The sequence below is a fragment of the Phyllostomus discolor genome, chromosome 6 (assembly GCF_004126475.2).
Source record: "Phyllostomus discolor isolate MPI-MPIP mPhyDis1 chromosome 6, mPhyDis1.pri.v3, whole genome shotgun sequence".
Lineage (NCBI taxonomy): Eukaryota > Metazoa > Chordata > Mammalia > Chiroptera > Phyllostomidae > Phyllostomus > Phyllostomus discolor.
Window position 1 is genome coordinate 12,787,822 of NC_040908.2, and position 25,844 is coordinate 12,813,665.

General features: G+C 42.4%; 1 protein-coding gene across 6 annotated transcripts in view; it reads left to right on the forward strand.

Annotated features, from left to right (window-relative positions):
- Positions 1-25,620, forward strand: part of NCOA1 (nuclear receptor coactivator 1) — a 209,137-nt gene extending 183,517 nt beyond the window's left edge. For 2 of the 6 annotated variants that reach the window (XM_036027724.1, XM_036027725.1), the window contains 6 exons: positions 1,586-1,687; positions 3,635-4,037; positions 9,512-9,683; positions 14,373-14,556; positions 18,789-18,878; positions 23,230-23,400. In XM_036027724.1, coding sequence (XP_035883617.1) covers positions 1,586-1,687; positions 3,635-4,037; positions 9,512-9,683; positions 14,373-14,556; positions 18,789-18,878; positions 23,230-23,400 — 1,122 coding nt within the window. Of the gene's footprint in view, positions 1-1,585; positions 1,688-3,634; positions 4,038-9,511; positions 9,684-14,372; positions 14,557-18,788; positions 18,879-23,087; positions 23,145-23,229 lie in introns of all 6 variants that reach the window. The other 4 variants (XM_036027726.1, XM_028514418.2, XM_028514417.2 and 1 more) reach the window with 4 other exon arrangements.
- The last annotated feature ends 224 nt before the right edge of the window (positions 25,621-25,844 follow it).

Here is a 25,844-nt window from a genome sequence, read left to right on the forward strand (position 1 = left end):
ATTCCACAATGCTTGACGGTTGTAATTTTAACATTTAAATTTTGTTGAGAACCCGCCCATCAGTTTGTTTTTGGGGAGTCAGAAAATGGACGAAACCAGAATTAAGAACTGAGCTATCTGCCCTGACCAGTGTGGTTCAGCTGGCTGGGCGGCATTCCTCCAGCCCAGTTCCCACTCAGGGCGCACACCTGGGTGGCAGGTTCGGTCCGGTCCTGTGCATAGGACAGGCAGCTAACCGGTGTTTCCCCCTCACATCGATGTTTCTCAGCCTGTCTTTCTCCCTCTCTTCCCCTCTCTCTAAGATTAAATAAATAAAATTTTTAAAAGGAATTGAGCTATGTAGAAATGAGAGATTTAATCACTGTTCATAGCTCTTTGACTACCTTGTAAAACTTTCATGAGCTTTCTAGTTTGCATATAGTATATTAAAATGTATAAAAGTTATTAAAATGTAAGGTATGTTAAAAACACTGATATTAATATTTTATGTCAATATATTGTATAAGTTATGAAGTACCATATAAACACAAAATAGTATTGCTATTGCAACATCTCTCTAGAGAGTTTGTTCATATCAAATTATTGAGCAAGAAATGCTTTAAGCTATAGATAAGTTTGTGGTAAGATGTAACTCCAAGGATGCTTGTCTTGTTACCTAATAAGTTATGTCTGTGACCTGGACCCTACGCCCGATATAGACAGCATCTTCCAAAGTAGGGGACATTGTCAGTGGCTGTATATCAGGAAGAGAAAGGTTTGTGATAAATAGGTTGCATAGTAGGTCCCCTTCTTGGAGATCCACAATGTGCCTTGGCCAATTAAAGGCTCATGGAATTACTGCAGCAAAGAAATCTGTTTCACCTTGTGTAACCCATCATTTCCAGTACTCAACACAGCACAGCATGCTGTTTTCCCGGCACATCTATTAATATCCTGCAGAACAATGTTCTTTTAGAATACCAATTGGGGAACTGCTAGTCTAAAGTAATTACTTCTTCCAGTTAAATAAATAGTCCATTTTCTCAGACCATTTGTTTCTTACATAATTTTCTCCAGCTAATGAAATCATGTTGGATTTTCCCCAAATCTATACCCATTAGACAGGCACCCTCCAAGGGAGAAGTAACTCAGCTTTTCCATTTATCTTCCAGACCTTTGTAGAATGCACGCAATTGTATACGTACTTTTTTACTAACCATAGCTTTATGACCTAGAACTGTTTCTTTTCTCTCCATTATTGCCTCTATCTGAAATAACTAGGTGTTAACATATGTTTTCAAAGTATGATACATTTATATGTGTGTGTGACTGTTTTAGTGGCAGAACATTTAAAAGTACAATATACACATGTTTGTATGTGTGTGTGTGTGTACTATACTTTTAAATGCTCTGCCATATTGGGTGTAGGCAGGAAATATTTGATAAATGTGAGGATCTACCAGTCTTGTGGCAAATAGTCATGGGGAATAATCTTACTAAATGCGCAATACTAAAACTGGTTAGTCAATAAAATATTTGTCTTAATTTTAAGCGTTGTGCTGTTTTTATATAGAAATATGATCTCATTTTTTCCACTGTTCTCTAGTTGATACACCAAAATCGACAAGCTATCTTGAACCAGTTTGCAGCAAATGCGCCTGTGGGCATCAATATGAGGTCAGGCATGCAGCAGCAAATGACACCTCAGGTAATGTGAGAAAACCAGACATTGTGAATACTTTGCCCACCCACACCATGTTTCCTAAAGCGTTGGCTTGAGCATCTTTGAAATGGTCGGTGAGCTGATATTGTAATGATGTTTGTAAGTGTAGCTCTCTCCCAGAATGAATTTATAATGAACTTGTGCTATCCCTTACTGGTGCTTGCTCAAAAGCCGAGGGTTCTCTGTTTTGTTTTGTTTTATTGTCATTGTTGTCACTGCTATTAGATACCCGCTGACTAAGTAGAAAGCTCTTACTGCTGTGCTAAATAGTGCCGGTAATGAGAATCCTAAGATATGAGGCTGTGTGAAAGGTACCTGAAACTTGACCGAAACCTGATCCAAACCCTGTCACATTGCTGAGTTATCTTAACTATCTCGTGTTCTCAGCCCAGTCTGAGCATCAGCATTTTCTATTTTTTATGTATTTGAACAATCCTGTACATGGACCTAGAGCCACTGGAACTTTAAAGATAAACAGAACTGGTAGCCTGCTAAGTGTTACCTAGTCATCACTCCCCACCTAACTGCCAACTTCCACATAGTTTAGTATTTTTCGTTCAACCACTTTCTTATGGTGGTAGGTGAAGGGTTTTAAACAGTATTCAAACAAAAGTCTTCTTTTCTCCATGAAATGGGCCTAAATGGATTTGGGGTAGATACAGAAAGCCAACACTAAACCAGAAGGATAAATATTGACAGAAATGGCTGGTGGACAGCAGATGCTGGTGTCTTCATGGCTCCAGATTTGGGTTTCCGTGTCTTACAGATCTCAGCGGTTAGCTCGCGCAAGGGTAATGAGATTACAGGGAACCAAAGACCCTACTTTGGAATTCAGATAAAGATGATTTCTATCAGAAAGGCATATGTCACAGTTTCTTCTAGATTGGACAATATCTAATTGGCAAGTTTAATTTTAATGGAGCCATATGCTTTAATGAGGTCCTCAGTGTGAATTGATGTTTTTCTGAGGACGTCTTCATTGACATGCCAGACTGCTTTCCAAAGTGAACCAAAAAGTGATTTCACCCTAACTCGGCCACTTCTTTCTTTATTCATAGTATCATAGCTATTAAAACTCTTTCTTTATTCATAGTATTATAGCTATTAAAACTCTTTCTTTATTCGTAGTATTATAGCTATTAAAACTCTTAATGTCTAGAGTAGTCTTGGACTGCAACAATGATATAAAATAGCCGGTTCCATTTACTTTTGTTTGTTATTTTATTTCTAATTAATCATTTTCTTTTTAAGTGATAATTTATTTGTCATTGGATCTTGAATTTCTGATTTTCCCTTTTTAATGGTATTTGTAGGTTTTTCTAATATAAAGATAATACATGTTCATTATAGATAATTTGGAAAATACTGAAAAATATATAGGAAGAACATTAAAATCACCTATAATCACATTTTGTTCATTTAAATAAAGTGGAATAAATGATTTCAGTGGGAAAAGGGGGAAACGATAAGTTTTTTGGACATGGAAAAGAAAAAAGCCTCCTAACAACCTAACATCAGATGAGATAGACATCGTCAAGCACATTTTCTTCCTCTTCTTTATGGTTTTCATGTTTCTTTTAATAGATTTTTATGACCTGTGTTATAATACTACTAATCATGTATAGTTTCTTTGACGTTTCTCAGGTTCTGTGTGACTTTTTGAGAATTTGCCTTTAACCCACTTCAATGGCCATAAATATTGTTTTACCATTCTTAACTACCTTTAATCTATAAAATGTACTTAATTCATTTTCTCTCCTGCAATTATTACTTAAGAGGTTTTGTTCCTTTTCAGTTTTATTTTCCTTTGTACACTGATAATTGCTACGTATTTTGTTGCCCCAAGCTAGTAGACCTTATTCTGTAAGCTTTCCAAGACAGGTAGAGAACATAATAATATCAATAACTGAGGGATTTTTTCCTCCTTCACAGCCACCCCTGAATGCCCAAATGTTGGCACAGCGCCAGCGGGAGTTGTACAGCCAACAGCACCGACAGAGGCAGCTCATACAGCAGCAAAGAGCCATGCTCATGAGGCAGCAAAGCTTCGGGAACAACCTCCCTCCCTCGTCTGGACTGCCAGTTCAAATGGGGAACCCCCGTCTTCCTCAGGGTGCTCCGCAGCAGTTCCCCTACCCACCAAACTATGGTACAAATCCAGGAACCCCGCCCGCTTCTACTAGCCCGTTTTCCCAGCTGGCAGCAAACCCCGAGGCGACCTTGGCCAACCGTAACAACATGGTGAACAGAGGCATGGCAGGGAACCTGGGAGGACAGTTTGGCACTGGAATCAGTCCTCAGATGCAGCAGAATGTCTTCCAGTATCCAGGATCAGGTACGAGGGCGACAGCACTGTGGCTTTTATAAGTACTGCACGCAGCTCGCTCGCTCTCTTCACATGCATTTCAGTTCGGTGCCGGTAAAGCGGGTGCTAAGGAAGAAGGGCGCTCACGAGGGAGTCAGGAGGACCAGCCTCCAGACTCACCTCTCACCACTAAATGCCAGAATGGTCTGAGGCTTCTATCCCTCTTTGATAGCTAAGATTATTGTTGTTTTAGTTCTCACCCAAGGCTATGTTTAATGATTCTTACGAAGAGAGGCAGGTGGAGAGAGAGAGAAACATCAATGTAAGAGAGAAACATTGACTGGTTGTCCCCCTGTACACACCCTGACCGGGGATCACACCTGCCATGTAGGTATGTGCCCTGACTGGGAATTGAACCTACAGCCTTTTGGTATTCAAAACAATGTTCCAACCAGCCAAGCTACCCGGCCAGGGCACTAGATTAGAGGATCTATATGGACCCATCTGCAAAGCATATTCTCTTATTTTTTTTTCTCTCGTGGATCCCTATGAGAATCTAATGAAAGATTACTCCAGACAGTGGGCTTGAGTGCATTAACTCAAAATTTGAATACAGTTTTTTATTATTTTGGAAATTCTGATAGTTTATATAAGGATAATCAACCATCACAAAATATCTCAAACTTCTCATTAGTGTCACCACTCTTAGCTGCTTAGGTTGTAAGCTATTCCTGCAATATTAGGCAACTCTCTGGCTTCCGAAAGGTTTTTTCTTTTTAATCTCTCATGTACACTGTCTCTCCTCCATTCTCTTTGTCCTAGGTGATACCTTTTTGACTTCTTTCACTTTTGAGATTCTGGTAGGGGCAATAAAGCACATTTAATTAATCCACCACGTTTAATCAAATTTTGATGCAAAATTAATGGCAAATTCCTAAAAAAAAAAACTGAAATAAATTCCTTGATTTTATAAGTGAATTAAAAAGTAAATTTGAAGGCTGCTTTAAATACGAATGTCAACGAGAAGGCTGCTGTTTGACTTGAATAAAATGGTGCAGTTATACAGAGATGTTTGACATGGCAATATGCTTATCAACTTTGACAGCCCAATTAATTTAGACTTTTCATTCTTATCGCAACAAGTGCTAAAATCCTTTGACTGTTCAATTAAGTGTCTAGTATCAAAGAGCAGCAGAATTCTGTAAGACGTTTTAATCAAAACTATGCCACTTCAGTTCCTCTGTCCTCAAGGCAATGAAGTCATCCTTGGCTGGTTTTTATCTCTGACACTATCCGTGTGGGCAACAAAAGGATTATAAATCCATATTTTCATTAGAAGATTGAACAGGAGTGGCCGTCAAAAGTTTTATTTCTTATGATTTCTATATGCAAAGAATTTGACGCAGCTTTTTCACTTTATTCTAGCTTGCAGGAGTACTTCCTCCAACATTAGAGTCTTCTGTAATTATTTATTTACCCATTCCTGTTCTAAAACCGCAACCTAGCCAAAACAGCAAATAGAGCCTCAGCTTTCATGATATTGATTGCAGAGCTTTAAATCAAAAGATTGATCTCATTCACGGGTGGGTGGGGGGACTAACTATAAGTAAGCCAAACATTAATGAATTCCCCGAGGATTTTTTTCTCTTATAAAAATAGTGCTTCTGTCAATTTTCAGTCATGCTCTTTGACACCTCTTCTCTGGAAACTTAAGAAAGAAAAACTTTCTATCGAGCTTCGGTTCCTTGACAAAGCCACCTGGTGGAAAGGCAGAGCTTCAAAGTCCCAGTTCTGAGGAAGGTGACAAGATGTCTCCCAGGGTTGTGGGTCTAGCCCTTGGCCCCTCACAGGTCAATATACAGAACACAGTAATTGAAGCAGTGAGTGGGTGGGCCTTCCACCCTCACCAGGCAGTGGAACCGGATGTGTGGCCATCCACCACAGATGCTTGATCTGGTACCCAGACTTTTCTTCCAGCCCAGCCTTTGATTGACAAAAAATACTTTTCACAAAATAAGAATTTTTCTTTGATAAAGCCAGCAGTCAGCCCTGGCTGGTGTGGCTCAGTGGATTGAGTGCCAGCCTGTGAACCAAAGGGTCACGCTTGTTCGATTCCCAGTCAGGGCACATGCCAGGGTTGAGGTCCAGGTCCCTGGTGAGGGACATGCAAGAGGCAACCACACATTGATGTTCCTCTCCCTCTCTTTCTCCCTCCCTCCTGCTCTCTCTGAAAATAAATAAATAAAATCTTTTTAAAAATCCAGCAGTCACACTCCAAACAAAACCCAGAAGCTGGGTACAGGGGAGACAGTAGTAGTTCCCTCCAGTTGCAGACTGAAATGAAATGGCAGAACTTTAAGTTCCTCTATAAACTGCTTTAAAAAAATAAGGGGCCTTGACTGGTGTGGCTTGGTGGATAGAGTGTCAGCCTATGAACGGAAGGGTCACCGGCTCCATTCCTGGTTGGGGCACCTGCCTGGGTTGCAGACCAGGTACCCAGTAGGGGCGTGTGAGAGGCAATCATTTGATGTTGCCAGTGTGAGGAAGACACAAGTGTTTTTTAAGGATCACAGCCAAAATAGTTGAAATTTAAAATTAGAATTAATGCAAAAACAATCAGTGTATATCAAGATGGTTAACATGATGGAGAAAAATCCACCCTTTAGAGTCATAAATAGAAAACTTTTTTCTCTATTCTAAGTTAAAATTATTTGCCAGACATTAAACTACATATGGAGGAGGCAGCAAGAAAAAAAATACATAGCTTTGTTTATATAATCTTTATGCAAAAAGGTAGTTAAACATTGAGTAAAAGATAAAAAGCTTTATAAAGTCTATGGCTCTCTCAACTTTCACAGAAAATTTAAAATTATAGCCTATAAAAAAACAAGTGAATAAATTAGCTATATCTCTGACCAGATTAACCAAACAAAAAAAGAGAAACGTCACTGTATTAACAATGACAGAATATGGAATATTATATGGGTATAGTCAATTACATTTATAAACAGATATTAAGGACATAGAAATATGCATGATGTAATAATAAGGGAAAGAAGCAACACGATTATCGAAGACTTTATAGAGGAAGGTTTGAAGGAATCATACTAAATTACAGGTAATTGAATTATGATACTCTTTTTTTTCTGCCCCTGTGCAACTTTCTCTACCTCAAAGTGTTTAACTCTGAAGTGTATTTGTCAGGAGAAAAAGAATACAAAGTGCTAACATAACAGAAAACATAAAAAGAAATCCATTTTTACGTTTTAAAATTGTTATAGACTTGGACTTTTGGCGAAGATGGAGTAACAGGGACCAGATTTATTCTATCTGAAGCAAACAGATTATCAAAGTACTACGCTAACCCAAGTACAGTCCTCGAAACTGTCCAGACTGCGCAGGGAGGGGAAGAAGCAGTTTCCCTGCGTTGAGCAGTGGATCTGGGCACAGTACCAGGGAGGAGAGAACCCCGCAGAGAGGGAACTGCGGGGATCTGCAGAGGACCCCACTTAGGGCTTCAGCTGAGTGTTGGTGTGTGTGTGTGTGTGTGTGTGTGTGTGTAGACATGCAAGCCAAGGCTGAGGAAAAAACCGTCTGAAAAGATTAGAGGCAACAGTTTTTAAAGTTCACACAGAGCCAACTCCTCTTCCCGCCAACCAGAATAGAAAACTCGTAATTCACGGGGTGTCAAGCAGAAGACTCAGAAGGGTTTTGCCTCATTAATAAACAGGACTGAACTCTGTCTGCTCTTGTCTCTTTAGGAGAAACATCCAAAAGAATTAAACCCTTTTCATGTAACCTAACCATGACCCCGACAAATGTCAAAAATATCTTAAAGGATTTTTTAAATTGAGTACCTAACAAGGTAAAATTCACGATGTTTGGAGTCATTTTTGAAATTACCAGGCTAGCAAAGAAGCAGGAAGATACAACCAATAATGTGAAGAAAAATCAATCCATCAAACCAACCCAGAAATTACACAGGTGATGATAGAATTAGTAACAGGGATGTCAAGACAGTTATACATTTTACATTTATTCTTTATGTTCAGGAAGTTACAGGACAGCTTGAATGTGTTAAGTAAAGGTATGAAAGGTATTTTAAAAATCCAAAAATCACCCTCTCAGATGAATACAACAATGAAATATATCCTGGAGGGGATAAGAAGCAGATTAGACATTAGAAAAGAAAAATTAGTGAACTTAAAGTAACAGCACCAAAAATTAGAAAAACAAGATTGAAAAGATGGTAATTCACTTCAAATTGATCTTATAATTCAATGCAGCCCCTATTAAAAAAACACGTTTTTTGGAGAAATTGACAAGCTTCTCCTAATATTTACATGGAAATCCAGGACAGTTTTGAGAAGGAAGAACAAAGTATGTTGTTGGATGACTACCAGTTTCAGAAATCTCCATAAAGTCGTAGCAATCGAGACAATGTGGCGCTGGGACAGGTACAGACATGCAGATCCCTGCGACAGAGTGATTGGCTTTCATGGTCAACCGATTTTCTTATATTTATTTATTGATTTGAAAGAGAAGAGAAGGAAGAGAGACAGACGGAGAGAAGCATCGATTTGTTGTTCTGCTGATTTATGCATTCATTGCTTGCTTCTCGTGTGTGCCCTGACCAGAGATGGAGCCCACAACCTTGGCGTATCGGGATGACACTCTAACCAACTGAGCTACCCGGCCAGGACTGATCAATTGGTTTTCAGTAGTTTAATCAGTACCTGTCCTGAGTAAAAAGGAATAAACTGAGAACTGCTACAGAATGGTGGAACCTAAAATAAATAGTAAGCTAAGTTAAAGAAGCCAGACACAAAACACCTCATACGATTACATGTATTACGTTTCCAAAAAAGGGCGGAATTGTAGAGATGGAAAGCAGAGCAGTGGCTGCCATGGGCTAGAGGTGGAAGTGGGGCTGGCTACCAACAGGCACCGCAAACGGGGGCATGATGAAAATGTATGAACTGGATGACGGTGATGGGTGCACAACTCAATAAATTTGTTCGAAAACGTTCAATTGTGCAGTTCAGTGGGTGGGTTTCATGCTGTGTAGATTATATCTCAATGAAGAAAACAAGTGAGGGAGGAAGAAGAACCCACAAAGACGAGTGATGAGGAGTGGCGAGCAACACTCTCATTTTTCATTTCACACGCGGGTTGTTCTTATCTCTCCTTTTTCAACTTACCTTTATTATACAAGTTATCTATTATACAAGTTATATATTTTTTACACTTAAAAATTCATGCAAGCCAAAATAGAACAGAAAAAGTTCATATGTAATCCTGGTGTGCAAATCAGTATCTTTAGAATAGAAAACATTCTTCCAAATTTATTTTATATGTTTATCTGTCTGTTTATACTGAAATTTCCTGCCTTATTTTTAAGGGACAGAAATGTTTTCTCTACCCCGTTGATTAGGAACATTTCTAAAGATCCTTGTGGCTAAATAAATTTATAGCATATTCACGTAAATTGTGTTAATTTACAGGAATGGTTCCCCAAGGTGAGGCCAGCTTTGCTCCATCTCTGAGCCCTGGGAGCTCCATGGTGCCGATGCCGATCCCGCCTCCTCAGAGCTCTCTGCTCCAGCAAACTCCGCCTGCTTCTGGGTACCAGTCACCAGACATGAAGGCCTGGCAGCAAGGAGCAATGGGAAACAAGTAAGGGGCGTTTTTATGTCCAAGCATCCCCGATGCACTGCAGCACATAAGAACAACCATTTCTTCACAATCTAAATAGGAGATTATTGGCTGCTGCGATTTGCCAATTCAAGAAACTGAATTTTATATTATTAAATTATCAACAAAGAAAGATAATGCTTTTTAAGTCCTTTAAATGGTTTTTAAGGCAAATTTGCATGTTTACAGTAGAGAAAAGTGGTCTAGTGGCCCCTGACCTTTTCATACCATCATCCCCAGCGCACCTAAGGAATACGGTCAGTGCCCATGAGGAACAGAATGCCCGGGGCAGGTGTAAACACGGGTACTTAAAAAAGTTTTTTATTGAAACACATAAATATCTCAAAAATCTAAAGCAAGAATGGCAATATGTTAGAATTTAATAGGGCTGAATTCAGGCAGGCTTTACTCTTCTCAGTATTGTTTGAAGATTCCGTGGTAACAACAAAGGTTTCGAGGCTTCTTGGGTCCTTCTGCCTCACCCAGCGTTTTGAATCTAGATTTGCAGTGGCCTCATCTTGCCCACTTTGCTCAGAATTATCTCACTAAAGTCACTTCCCTCCCAAATCCTGGCTCCTGAACTTTTCACACATCATTTGGGTTTTTTAAGGGTTTTAATTTGGTTGCATCTTGGTTCTAATGACAGGGAAGCCATTTGAGCTGACAACATAATAAGTAAGGCAGTTAAAGTTGAAAACTCAAGACCATATTCTCTTAAAGTTCACTGAAAGGTGAGGGAGGAAATCTTGCTGGGGAACTCTGTAGCTCTCAGTGAGGACTGTGTGTAAAAAAACTGTGTAACTCTCCATGGGGACTGTGTAAATGAGGTGGAAGTGGAGCTGTCTGTACAACCCGCAAGAAGAATGTCAGCCTCCTAATGTGTTCTGACTCCAGCTTCCTAACACCGCTTTGGACTAGGCGGTCGGTCCTCGCAGTTAGCCCCTCACAGGCACTCCTGCTCCCTGCTCAGCTCTCCCTCTTCCGCACTGGTGCCCAGCAGAGTGCTCCCAGTGAGACCCAACTCAACTCTTGCCCCATGTCTACACTGAGGCTGTAAGTGTGGCTTGAAAGAAAACATAGGCATGCCCTGTCTGGGTGGCTCAGTGGGTTGGAGCGTTCCTGTACACCAAAATGTCATGGGTTCAGTTCCCGGTCAAGGCATATACCTGGGTTGCGGGTTCAGTCCTCAGTTGGGACGCTCATGTGTGCTTCCGCGTGCGCACTCTCTCTCCCCCTCCCCCCTTCCCCCGCCATCCAACCCCCTCTCTCTCAAATCAGTAAACATATCCTCGAGCAAGGATTAAAAAAAATAATAATCATCATGCTGACAAGTGTGTTCTCCTTGACAGTCAAATTTGTTAAAAGGCTATATGCTCTGTTACTTCATTTCCTCCCATTCCTTGTTGAACCCATCCGACTTTTCATTCCTACCACTCCACCAGAAGTATTCTTGTCAAGGTCATCAATCTTCTACAATGCCAAGTGCAATGATCATCGGTAGCACTTGACATATTTGAGCATTTATGCTTTCTTGACACTCTTCGTTTGGTTTCTGGAGTAACTTTCTCTCTTGAGAAAGGTGACTCCCCTCTTCTTTCAGTCTCCTCCTCTCCCTGACCTCCTTTTGAGGGCCTCAGAGCTCCTACTGGGTGCTCTTCCCCTGTCTACCTGCTTCATTACCCCGTCCAGTCTGACGGCCACACATGCCGTCTCGGTGCCGTGACTCCCAGACACAGGTCTCCAGCGCGGACTCCCCCCCGGACGCCATGCTGCACTACAGCTGCCTGCGCAGTCAGCGTCTCCGCGTAGAAGCCTCGTGGGCATCTCAAACAACATGATGAAAACTGAGGTGACTTTCTCCCTCAAGCCAGCTCCTCTTCTACTTTTCCCCATTTTAGTGAGTGACTGTTTTTCCAGGTATTCAGAAGAGCACCTTTCCACCTTTTCTTACATTCCTGCTTCAAGCATATCCCATCAGCCAATCGTGTCAGCTTCTCAGCAGCTCTCACCCGTCACCTGTCCCACAGGCACACTTAGGTGCACTTCACCCTCGTCTGTTTCCCCGACCACGGCAGTAGCCTTCGGTCTCCCTGCAGCCACCGTTGCTGCAGCCACAGACAGCACGCCAGCCTTTCCTCAGCGCCCTCCTGCTTGCCCAGCCTACACCATGGGGCCCATAAAGCCCCACTTAATCTTGCTCCTGGACACTTCTCTGACCTCATCTGCTATTCTCATCACTCAGCCTGCCACCCTGGCTTCTGTTTATTCTTCTGTTCCTCAGGCGTGCCAAGTACATTGCAAACTCAGGACCTTTGCATTTTTAAATCCCTCTGCTGGAACGTTCTTCTGTCAGTAGCCACATGGTTTGCTCTCTCACACTTCAAGTCTCTGCTTAAATGTCACCTTGTTAAACACAGATATTGAATGTCACCATAGTAAACTTCCCTGACCATCATTGCTAAAACACCACCACTTCCTACCCCGGGCTCCTTCCTTCTCTTCTCCAGCGCTCAACACATGACAGATTGTGTGTTAGTCTGTTTATTTATGGCCCGTCCCTCCGACTAAAATACAGGCTTCGTAAGAGCAAGGACTTTGTTTTTGTTTACTTCCGTGTGTCCGTCCTTTAGAAAAGGTAAGCGCTTAACACGCGTCTCTTGGACAGATGAGAGCAGAGATTTCCTGTTCCTACCTAAGTCACTTCTTGGATTCAGATTCAATGTGGACTTCACTTGTTGTACTTTAGCAGTTTCTGTGGACTTTGACTTTCTCAAGTCATTTGAGATAGAAAATAATTGTCACCAACTTTCCAAACTTTCACACTCGCCTATGTGGTTCATGTGTAGAAGCTTACTGCTCAGCGCAGGCGGCACATATTTTGTGACCACGCACCGTCCCTGTGGCGCAGGGCCAGGTGTCCGCAGGAACAGGGAGAAACAGCCCCTGCTGTCAGGTTACCCAGAGCCTGGCTGGGGACATGAGTAGAGGGAAGAGGAGTAAAGGACAGAGGACCTCCAAGTAGGACGAGGTGTTCCGAGATAGTATAATACGATTCTTTTTCGTTGTCTCTCCGGTGACTAGAGAAATAAAGGGTTAAACCAAATCTGAATGTCCCGGAACTGCGCAGTGTTTCTGTGTAACCCTAGTCGGGAGGGAGAGCCCTCGTGCTCATTAGCATTTGAAAGGCTAAGAAGGCCGGTGGTTTAACCCTTTGCTTCTCAGACTTACTTGACCAGGAACTCTCCTCCCTGCTTGTCAGTGCCTGTGTTATTTGTGGAACCCACTTTGGGCCAAAGTCTTAATTTTTCCCTCTTCCCCCCAGGATTTAGGGGCTGCCGAATACTGTGGTAACTGCCAGGAGGTCGACCAGAAAAGCAGAGGGCAGGGTCTTTCCCGCACTGGGCCTGAGTTGCCAGCGAGCCCCACAGTCCACCCAGGACCTGGAACTGAGGCCCCAGAAGGGGTTGGTCTTCCCCCCGTGAGGGAAGAAGCTAAAATGGAGCTATTGGCGAGAGCAGTTTGAAAGAACTTAATATATAGTCCCAAATGTAAATTTGACAAGAAATTAAATCCCGAGCTTTTCCCCCTCAGTATGACGTCATTGCAGTCCTTGAAGCTTCTGCATGCATTAACTTACATAAGCCCTGAGGCTCCACAGCGGTGATTTGTGTATCCATTGACAAATGAGCATTGTCTACAGCAGAAATGTTCTCATTAGACAGTGGGCAGTTAGACTAATAGGTTTCTCTCTCTCCTTTAGTTGTGGGGACACTGCCTCTCAAACGTACACGCTGTGCAGATATTAGTGGTTCACAGATGCATTATTGACCATTTATTTCCTGGGCATATCATTTTCTTGGGAGCATTTGTGTTTTATAATTACTTGGGGGGAAATTTGCTACTTGCCTTCAGACATGGTGAAGGGGCTGTTTCTCAGCCTGTTGGTGTCAGTATGATTACCTTCATCTGCCGGAAGTTGTAAATGTCAGTACATCCTGTTTACTTCCCAAGAGCTAGCAAGGAATAGATAAGTCATTGACAGAGTAAATAATTTTTTTAATTCTCCAAAGTTAACATTAAAACAGGTAGCATTTTCCCAGCAGCTTATTGTTTAACAACTGGTAGATAATCATAAAACATTTGGTGGTTTTATACAACTTACAAAAGACACAATTCATACATTCTCCTTCAGATGTGTATATTTGCATCATGTAGAATTTTGTCATCATATGAGAAGTTGCAAGTTGTAGTTACTTGGAGTTTGTCCCATACTCTTCTACGTACTAATAGAAACTGATTTAACATTTGAAATCCTAAAACCATTTTGATGGTTAAATGGGTAAATTTCAGTTATCTAGAAGATTTACTTATATGGAAAATTTCCTTTCTTAATTATTTCGATAATTGGAGGTTATCAACTCTGATACTAGGCCAGATAATTGTAACTTAAAATGAGCTATTTTTTTTATTAAATCCCTGGGGCAGAGTTCAAAATGCATCTGAATTATACTTAATCCTTATATATTGTAATATGATAAAGCCTATGTGTAACTTAAGGATGTGAAAGGCTGTCTTTGGAATTCTGTCTAGTAATTAAGAAACGGAGTCCAGTCACATTATCCCCACGCTCATGATGGGTGGATGTAATCGGGACTGTTTTTGAGTTAACAGTGTGTTCGGCCAAGCGGTCCAGAGCCAGCCCGCGCCCGCACAGCCGGGAGTCTACAACAACATGAGCATCACCGTGTCCATGGCCGGCGGGAACACCGGCGTTCAGAACATGAACCCGATGATGGGCCAGATGCAGATGAGCTCTTTGCAGATGCCGGGAATGAACACTGTGTGCCCTGAGCAGGTAAGTGGCACAGCTGACACACTCGCTACACATGCACACGCACACACACACACACCCCACCATACCACACCGTGAGTTCTTCTTCTAAGGAAAGCCAGGCATGTTCACAGTTACTCATCACAAATAGCCACACTACTCTATTCTTTCCCACTATCTTTTGATAACTACTATCCTGTAAGATATAAGGTGGAAATTTTGACAGACCATATAAGATTTTAGTCTCGTGAAATGTTAGTGTTTTAGATTTATTATAAAATGATACATATACCACATGGGCTTGGAACTTACTCCTTTATATTCTGAACACATTTTTTTCATTTCTCCCTTTCAATTGACATTTATTTAGTACTTGCTAGTATGAAGATAGCTCCATAGGAGATAATGTTGACAAGCTAGGGACACACAGTGTAAACAGAGAATCTGTGGCTAACAGGACAGAATAGCTGTGTAAGAGACGGACCCCCATGGACCACGCAGATTATGCCAGGTAAGGGGTACATACTCTTAACTACTGAGGGTGGGAAGGAAACATCCCAGTTAGGAAAGGCTTCAGGGAAAATGTGCCTAAGGAAATAGAATGGAAGGAGTATTTAAGGCTAGTCATCACAGCGTGATCCAGGCAGGGATAGAAGTTGAAAAGCCTAGTGAATGGTAAAGGGATATTTATTCTATATTTAGAGCAGAATTGATGTGGTAAGCTTTTTAGGGGTGCTAAAGCCCATCTAAATGTTTAGAGTTTATCCTGGAGCTTCCTGAAGATTTTTAAAGAGAGAACAACTAAATTCAAAGTGGTATTTAAGAAGATCATTGGGGTAATTCCTTGTAGTTCATTATCACTATCAGCAACCACACAGTAGACTGTGGTGACTAGGCTCTGGCCACGAAGCCCTAATTTACAAGTCTGAAAACATGTGAATATGGTTACCTTTTCCATAGAAGTTCTCTCTGATACTACTGTTTTTTTAAATCCCTACTCCCCAGGTATCATATAGTAAGCCTAAGGAGGTTAGCAGGGAAAAAACCAACAACTTAGCGATCCACATCTTACAGCAAAATGAAAGAAGCAGATTGGATTGTTTCTTGTCCTTATTGTCTTGAGCTTATTCAATTATTACTATTTTAAGAGATTTTATTTATTTATTTTTAGAGAGAGGGGAAGGGAGGAAGAAAGAAAGGGAGACAAACATCAACGTGTGGTTACCTCTCGCACACCCCTACCCGGGACCTGGCCTGAAACCCAGAATGTGCCCTGACTGGGTATTGAGCCTGTGACCCTTTAGTTCGCAGGCCAGCGAACTAAATCCACTGAGCCACACCAGCAAGGGCGATCTTATTCAGTTATTAGAATTATGTACTCTCTACAGTACATAAACAGTAGATTAAATTATGTACTCTCTATAGTACATAAACAGTAGATTAAAACAAAGTAATAAAAATGTAATGAGGTTAAAGAATATTACATTTAAACTGTATTTCTTATATAGTGGGTCTTGCTTTTTTATTCAATTTGATATTCTCTGCCTTTTCAGTCAAGTGGTTAGCCCATTTACATTTAATGTGATTATTGATGTGGTTGGACATGAATGTCTTTTTTTCTTTTTGTCTCATTTCTTGCCTTTTTTTGTTTAACTGAATATTTAAATTCATTTTATCTCCTTTGTTGGCTATATATATACATACATATATGTGTATATATACACACATATATGTTTATAGTTATAACAAGAAATAGTTTATAGTTATAATTATAAACATATATGTGTTTAAAACATATATAAATGTCTTTTAATTTTATTGTTGCTTTAGAGTTTATAGTGTACATCTTTACCTTATCATCATCTGCTTTCAAGTGATACTGTATCACCTCATGTGTAATATAAAAATTTCACCACAGTTCACCTCCCTCCTGTCTGTTGTCACTGTACATACCGCGTTTTGCCATGTATAACGTGCACTTTTTTGCTCAGATTTTTTAGGGGAAAAAAAGGACGTGTGTTATACACGGGTGTGATAATTGCATGCCATGGGTATAATTTCATGTATGATGAGCACAAAAACCGTGGGTGCACATTATACATGGGTGCATTACACATGGCAAAATACAGTAGTATGTCTACATATCCGACAAAATAATTGTTACTGCTTTTTACTTTAAACAGTCAATTATATTTTCTAGAAATTTAATAAGAAGGCTTTTGTTTTTACCATGTAGTCAGTTCCAGTGTCCTTATTCCTTTGTGTGGATCCACATTTCCCTCTGGTGTCGTCTTCCATATGCCTGAGCCGTTCTCTGGCAGTTCTTACGGTTTAGGCCCGCAGGCGACGGATTCTCTCGGCTCCTGTATGTATGGAAAAGTTTTTTGTTTCACCTCCATCTTTGAAAGTCCTCTCTGAATTCCAGGTTGGCAGTTTTAGCTCTTAGTACTGTAACGTACTTTAAATACTACAGCATCTACGACGTGACATCTGCTGTCGTTTAGTCTTTGTCCCTCTGTACGTGATGGATTTTTTCCCCTCCCTGGCTGCTTTTAAGGTTATTGACTTTACCACTGGTTTTAAGCAATTTGATTATGATATGCTTTAATGTGATTTTATTCATGGTTTTTGTGCTTGGTTGGACTTCAGTGAGCTTCTTGATTTATGGATGTGTAATTTTCATCAAATTCGGAAAGACGTCAGTCAGTATTTCTTCAAATATTTGTCTTGTCGCCACCCCCGCCCCTCCTTCGGAGACTCCAGCTGCAGGTGTCATGGGCCCCCTGCGGTGGTCCCACAGCTCACCAGTCGCCTGGGCCTGGGGGTGGGGATGGTGTGAGGTCCGCCTTTTCCCCCACTGTGTCTCATTTCGGATAGTCAGGCACATTGACCTTTTCTTTTGCAATGTCTGATTTTTTCATTTTACCCAGTGTATTTTTCATCTCAGATGTTGCTATTTTCACCTCTAGAAGCTCAGTTTGGACCTTTCTTATGTCTCCCATATCTCTTAACACGTTCAGTCTTTCCTCTCTCTTCTCGAGCATGTGGAATGTGGTTGTTATAACAACTGCCTTAATATCCTTACCTGTCAGTTCCCTCATCTGCGTCTTTTTGGGATTGGTTTCAATTGGTTGACTTTTCATTATGCGCCGTATTTTTCTGCTACTTTGCATGCCTCATATGTTTTATTGGATGCTAGACATATGAGTTTCACCTTGTTGATATTCCTATAAATATTCTTGAGCTTTGTTTGGGGGAGTGGTTAAGTGATTTGAAAATAATTCAGTCCTTTCAGGTCTTGCTTTTTTCTTCAGCGGGAACAGAGCAGCATGTATTATAGGGCCAAGTGCACCCTACTACACAGGCAGAACCTTTCTGGTGTGCTACTTCATACTGCATGGATTATGATGCTTTTTTCCACTCTGGCTGGTGGGATCAAGACCTATTCCCAGCTTTGTGTGATCTTTGAGAATTATTGCATGTCAGTCTTTTCAAGTGAACTTCTTCTCTGCTTTGGGTAGCTCCCGACATCCCTTATCTGATCCGCACCAAGCTGTGGACTCACGAGGATCTGCAGATCTTTGGCACTTCCCGTCTGTGTAGGGCTCTTCCCCGCCCTGGGAATTCCAGCCGCCTTGGCCATCTCAGGCTTCCAGCTGCATCTTCTCAGCCGAGGACGCCTGCCAGGCTCCGCCTGGGTTCCCGGTCCCCACGCTACAACCTGGAGGTTCCCTCCAGGCAGCAGGCTGGTGTGGTCACAGCACTCGCCTCAATTCTTTCCCAACGCCTAAAGATAACTTTCATTTATTGCCTTTGTCCGGTGTCTTGAGTGCCTTCATTTCATATGTTTTGTCCAATTTTTAGTTGATTCAAGCAGAGGATAAATCGGATCCCTGTTACTGAATCTTGACTGGAAGTGCAAGCCTTTTGTTAATTAACTTTTGTGTGTGTGAACTAACTTGTTACTGGAGTATCATATATAAGAATATACAGAAGTATGCTACCAGATACATTGTTACAAGCCGAACACACCTTTGTTGCCACCCGCCACATCGGCATCACCAGCGCCCAGAAGTTCTCAGACTCCTACAAAGGGAACCGCTGTCCTGACGTGTAACAACGTAGTCAGTTGTTAACCTTTTATTTCTGTTGTCCTTCTGTTACTTTTCTGTCAGTGAGGTCGTTTTTCATGGAAGAATTAGCTCTTAAAGTCAAACAACTAGCTTGTAATTTGGTCTTGTGCTTATCTTTAATAGATAAACGATTCAGCACTGAGACACACAGGCCTCTACTGCAACCAGCTTTCATCTACTGACCTTCTCAAAACAGAAGCAGATGGAACCCAGGTCAGTAAGAAGGTTCTAAGCCCAGAGCTGTCAGGTGCACTCTGGAGACGCAGGATGCTTTGTGCAGCCTCGTGGCTAAGAGCCTGGCCTTGCGCGTCAGACCGGGTGTGAGTCCTGGCCCTCCCCTCCGTGGCTGTGTCGTCTCGGCGTGTCAGGGCGCTTTGCTGGGCTGCCGTGTGGTAACCGCCAGAACTAACGAAATGCCTGCTTATAGGATTGTTGAGAGGGTTAAATGAGATAAGGTTTCAGAAGGTTTCATTTAATGTGGCCACTAATTATTTCGTAAATAAACATAGTGCTCAAATTCATGTGTAACCACAACACTTGGAAGATCTTGGTAAATTCAAATAAATGTCTGCTATGTACTCTGCCTCCTTTTAGAAGTTTGTGTTAAAATAGTATCAGAAGCACGGGTGGCTACTTCCTTATATTAACCTAAATTTAGAAATGTCGGAGGTTTTAATTCACTTCAGTAACTTTGGTGTATTCTTTAGTCTCTTAATAAATACTTTAAAAAAATTTTTAAATACCAGCATTATGCTAAGGTGGTGATACAGAGGAACAGGATACATGTTTGCCCTTTAGGTGAACTGTGTGAAGAAGTGAGGAAAAGGAGTTAGGGTGCGAAATGCATGTAAGACTTGCCAGGCACTGTGCTAGGGACTGCGCTTTATCTCATGCAAGCCTTGCGATGACTCTGTGCAGGAGGCAGGATCCCTTTCCTTCACAGACGAAAGAAACAGAACAGGGCGGGGGGCGGCGGGGGGCGGTTAACTACATGCACAATGCACAGAGCGAGTGAGCGGCAGAGCTGAGGTCCAAACCCAGGTCTTTCTAACGCCGGAGTCCCTGCTCCGTCTGCTGTCCCACTCAGGGCCTGTGAGGGATGGAACACACAGACTTATGCGCATAAATTGTCACTTAATCAAACAGGCAAACTCAAGTTTCTGTTACAAGTGAAAGGAGCCATATGTGTTAAGAAGAAGACATCACTGAGATGGTTAGAAGAGCATTTACACAGGAGATGGGACTGATCTGGGTCTTGTGGGGTAGTGAGCAAGGCCAAGTGAGGGAGAAAGGTATTCTGGTTGGTTGTCAGAGGCTGGGGTGGGGGTGAACTCGAAAGTCTAAGGATTGGAAGTAGAGGGCACAGAGAAAGGGAAACAGTAATTGCTTAGCATAGTCCTGGGAAACCAGGTTCACCGAAGAAAAGTAAAGAAAGGGTTTGTGATAAGAATTCATAGGAATTAAAATTGATAAAGTGGATTGGGATAAACTTCCAGGGGGCTTGAATGCTATATGTAGGGATTCAGATGCAGTCCCTCAGATGAAGCTGCACCCCTGAAAGCGAACAACGATCAGAGCGCCAGATTGGGTCTTGAGCGGGAGGAGGGGAAAGGAGGAGCACTGGGCAGCCAGCTCTGGGGGAGGGAGGTGGGTCAGGGGGCTGTGTCCCTAGTGTGTGCAGGAAGGGACAGGACCTGAGGCCTGCAGGGCTGAAGAGGGGGGATTTTGTGATGGGGAAGAGGAAGTCTCCATTCACTAGAAGGTTTTTTGTTTTTTAAAGATTTTTATTTAGCCCTGGCTGGCTTAACTCTGTGTGTTAAGCACAGGCCTGTGAACCAAAGAGTCACCGGTTCAATTCCCAGTCTAGGGCACATGCCTGGATTGCAGGTCAGATCCCCAGTAGGGGGCATGTGAGAGGCAACCACACACTGATGTTTCTCTCCCTCTCCCTCTCTTTCTCTTTCCCTTCCCCTCCCTCTCTAAAAAAAAATAAATAAATAAAGTCTTTAAAAAAATAAATAAAATTTATTTTTTAGAGAGCAGGGGAGGGAGAAAGACAGGGAGAGAAACATTGATATGGGAGAGATGCATCAATCCATGGATCAGCTGCCTCCCGCACGCCCCCCAACCAGAGACCCGACCCGCAACCCCGGCATGTACTCTGACCGGGACTCAGACCGGCAACATTCTGGTTCGCAGGCCAGCGCTCAGCCCACTGAGCCACACCAGCCAGGGCACTAGAAGTTTTTTTTAAAGTCTCACACCTACAGATAGATATACTGGGCAACTCAACAAGTTAGCGAAAACAAAACAACCAATGAATTTCCTGAGCCTGAGGCAGTATTTGACTGGAAGTAAAAACCATGCTGGAAAATCTTAAGAGGCTGGGACTCGGCTCTCACACCACCCTTCTCACCTGGCAGACCGGAAGGTGCTTTTGCACCTTGCTCGGCCCGCCTGTGAGTGTGCGGCTGTCCTAGAAGCCCTCTGAGGCCTGGTCTGAGGGGCCTGGTTTTTAGGGGCCTAGTTTTTGAAGTTCAAAGTGGCTGAAATGTGTACTGTTTAAAGCTGGGTTTAATCTTTTACATTTTTTAAAATTTCAATACAGACTATTTTTCAATAAAGTGTTATTTTTTACAGAAGCAGACTTTTCTCTGTAGTTTGTTTTTTCATGCCTTTATCTAGAGCATTTTTAAGTGTTTGGGGACAGAAGAATCTTTTGCTCTGCCCCAGTATGTCATATGTTGAAATAGATAAACATGAAGTTTTATGTTAATTGTTTTTAAAAACCAGTGCCTAGAAGAGCTGTAGTTTGTGGTTATTGTACATTTCAGTGGCAGAATCTTCCTTCTGTTGTAACCCATCATGACATCTCTCTCCGCCTCAGCGTGGGCGTTTCTGTCAAACGGACGTTGGGGACCGAGTTACAGAGAGGAGTAGAGACAGACGTACTGGTCAGGAGAAGAACAAGGAGAGGAGTTCTGGGGGGGGGGGGGGCTGTGTTTGGAGCGCTGGGACGAGGAGGCGGCAGTGAGACAAAGGAACGAACGGGAACTGGGAACGAAACACAGACTAGAGAAGAGGAGGCCCGGAGAGGTTGTGCGGGGCTCGGAGAGAGGAGGGCCAGCGGGAGCTCTCGAAGGGAAAGTAGGAGCGAGGAGCTCAGAGAATGAAGGTCGAGGAAGACACTGAGCTGGTATGTATTAGGTGCACAAGGAAGAGCCCCAAAGAAAACGACAAGTGGGAGCATATGGAGGCAAGAAGGAAAATTGGAAACTGGGGAAAGAGGAGGGTGAAGAGAGGGAGGCTGAGGAGGGACACGACGCTAATCTGAGTAGAGATTTGATTCATCAGGCAGTGAACAAGCTCAGGGCTGTCTGCTCTAGCTGAGAGGGAGTGGGCTGGAGGTGTCGCTGGATCGAGAGGACCAGGGGCTAGGCATGCAGTTGGGTCATCAGGACATTTGACATTTGACCAGTGAAGGTTGATGGAGAACAACTTTTATTCAATTAGGATAAAAGAATTGTTTTCAGAAAAGCTGAGTGTAGTTGGAGAGAATTAGTGAAGAATGGCCAAAAGCTGCATCACTGATCTGAAATCCCCCAGCAACCTATTGAACACAGGCTCAGTGCGCCCCAAACTTGAGACCCTTAGGTAGATGTACCTAGGTGACTGAGGAGGCGCCTCCATCCTTGGCCTGGAACACTCACAAGTGTGGCAGTGGCCTGCATCAGTTCCACAGATAGCTTTTTAATAAGACCCATTGGTAAAGACTAACTTCTGGTTGTGTTTTCCCAGTAGAAAATGCTAGAACTACGCAACTGTAGACCTTTTTAAAGGAATGGTATTATTACTGAAATTAGTTAAAGGGAAAATTCACACTGTTCACAGCTAGTAGTTTGCTGTTCTTTTGAGCTCCGGTGTTGAAATGGATTGTCTATCAGGAAAAAAAAAGTTAAATATAAAATTGTTCTGCTAATGGTTTGCTGTGATCCTAAAGGTGATATATAAAGAAGCTATGCAATAGTACACTTAGATACTACTTAAACCTTCTGGACATTAACTTTAGTAATGCTGATGTCCTGTTACTGAGTTGTGGTGGTTTTATTTTGCTAATGCTTGGTTAAAGCCCTTAATGTTCTAACGTCGTATTTTCTATCCTATTAAAGTCATCTATAGAATGCTTTGAAGCCAGTTTTCCAAATAACATGTGTGCTTTGTTTTTTTTTTAAACCCACCACTGGATACCCAGACTCCTAAACTGGGCTTTTCCCAATCTTGGCAATATTAGCGACAATGCTCACTTTCAGTATTGATGGCAACCCCGTAGGAGGCTTGACCAGTCCGATTTTTATTTTATTTTTAAAGTGTGAACTTTCCAGAACCCTGAGCAAAATGAGTGCAGCAATTTTCTTTTTGTAGGACAAGAAGACAGAAGAGTTCTTCTCTGTGGTGACTACAGACTAGAGGAATGCTCTAGTGAGTTTCCACTTCAAGTAGTACCCACTCATAAGCCGGGGGGGCAGATCCTGCCGTCTAAACACATCTTTCGTTTGTGTTCCAGCAGGTGCAACAGGTTCAGGTGTTTGCTGACGTCCAGTGTACAGTGAATCTGGTAGGCGGGGACCCTTACCTGAACCAGCCTGGTCCACTGGGAACTCAAAAGCCCACAGCAGGACCACAGACCCCCCAGGCCCAGCAGAAGAGCCTCCTTCAGCAGCTACTGACTGAATAACCACTTTTAACGGAATGTGAAATTTAAATAATAGACATGCAGAGATATACAAATATATTATATATTTTTCTGAGATTTTTGATATCTCAATCTGCAGCCATTCTTCAGGTCGTAGCATTTGGAGCAAAAAAAAAAAAAAAAAGAGGAGTTCACTTTTGTTGGGATTGAGAGATGTTTTGTTTCTTTGTGAGGCCTTGGCTATTGAAAAATAACAAGGCAGAACAGTTGGACAATCTATTTCTTGAGCCAAATTTAATTATTCTTATTTTTGTAATCAGTCATTGGCTTCTTATCTGGATGAAGGCCTTCGGAGGAGAACCAAAACGACAAGCTCCAAGGGGAAGGCAAAGTCCCGCCTCCGCTGGCTCCATTCCGACCCTGCCCCTGCCCCTGCCTAGGAAGGAGGCCCAGGCACTGTGCCGGCGCCAGGCCACCGAGGGCCGCCACGTGTCTCCGAATCCACAGCCCTTCCTGACCCGGGCAGCTCCTGCGTACAATCAGCTTCTCCTAGCAACTCTGTCTCTGTTGGCTTCAAGAGAATATTTTGCCTCCACATATCTACCCCTTCTCCTTTTTTAAAAGATGGATTTAAACCAAGATGCCTCCAGGAATGAGAATGAAATGAGTGCATTCACAGAGGAATCCAAAAAATACGGTTTGGGGAAAATGCAATAATTTTTGATGAGATGGGTGAAGGACAAGAAGCGAGTTCTGTCAATTGTTGTAGATACAATTTTCTGATTAAATCTGGAAAACAAAAAGCAGCCTGTTCTTTCTGCTTTTATTGTATTAACAGCTGAGGTAGCTAAAGTTATTTAAAATAAAATTAAATTTATGATCCAAGTAGCTTATTTTTCCCTTTAAATCTCATTGTAAATATATTTGATTTCTTGTAGAAATTTATTTCCGTCTGTTTAATTTTATGGCTTTATTATTATACTCTTGATTTTTCTATACTTGTGTGTGAAATATAACATTGATTGAATTGCAGTTACATTCGGCTAGTAACATTGCGTTATTTTAATAACTGTGACACCATGTACGGATTTCCTTTGGGTTCACACGGACATGCCAGCGGCCAGAAAGAGCTGTCCAGATGGGCCAGAGCGCCCTGCCCCGGGGCGTCCCCGGGGCCATCTCATTTGAGAGCGGTGCGAGCCGCTCTCCCCAGACGTACACAGGCTACTTCTACAGAGAAATACCAGTGCTCAAAGAAAACCTTCTTACTTTTTTCTAGATTGACTTGGGGAATTCGAATTTTCATCAGTGCAAGTATAAATTTATCCTGCTGTGAGGCTAATTGGTACCATATTTTCCCTTTGTGTCTTGTCACTCTGCCACGTCTTGTCTCCTCCTGGCCCGAGTCAAGGACCCAGTGAACTGACTTTCTAGTTCTGGAAGTTCTGCTGCAAGGCCAGGAAAGCTCGAGAAAGGGAGTGTGGAAGAAGCAAAGGCAGACCCCGCCGCCCGCCTCTGCCTGCACTCCTGGGCCTGTGAACGACGCCGACACCTGACGTTGCGCACCAGCTACCTCTGCTTCCCTGGCAGAGAAAAGGCCATAAGAACTACCGGTGGGAGAGGAGCTTGGACTCAGACATCAAGGAAGAAGCCATTTTCCCAGGTCCTCCTTTCTGCATCTCACCACCCCTAGTTCCAGACAACTCCACCGAACCGCATCTATTCAGAAAGCATACCGAATCAGAGATTGGTGGAAGGGCTCACATGGGTAGCAACTATGAAAGAGAAATAGGACACTCAGTTACAAACATTAACTCTTTTAGTTTTTCAGAAAATGCATCCCTGATTTCATTCATTCCCAGCTTGAAAGCCCAGCCATATTACTCTAATCCCTACCAAACTGCTCTAGGATGTCATTCCTGTTCTGTTTGTGACAGTTAGACGTGCAGACTTCAGGAAGTTCACCTTTAACTTCAGCATTCCAGATGAAGTTTCCTGACTCAGTGCTTTTGCGTAAGGACCTAGAAAAAAAAGTGGTAAGGAGAATTGGAGATGCTAACATCCTCCCCCATCCCAACTGCACCTTAAAGTATGCATGTCACCTTCAAGGTTTTATAATTGCACTGTTTGTTTTATGTATGTACAGATTAAAATTATTGCTACATTTGAGGAAAATAAAATTGCTTGCTTCTATGTAATTCCTGTCATTCCACAGGAAACGCACTTTTCCAGCTACTGAATAGAATTTGTTTAACAACCTCATGGGTTGCCTTTTCATTTACAGGGAAGAAATGAAACCTACATCCTGCAGAAATTGCCAAAGCCCACAATGACTAACAGGTAATTAAAGGGTAATAAAAGAAATGCTCTCTGAGGCTAAAGACCCTCCAAGTCACCCTAACGTGAACCAGCCCAGTGAAATTCGAGAGGGTGGAAGTGAGGTCGTGCTAGTGGGCCTCGAGGAAACCCTGACCTGGACCATTTGT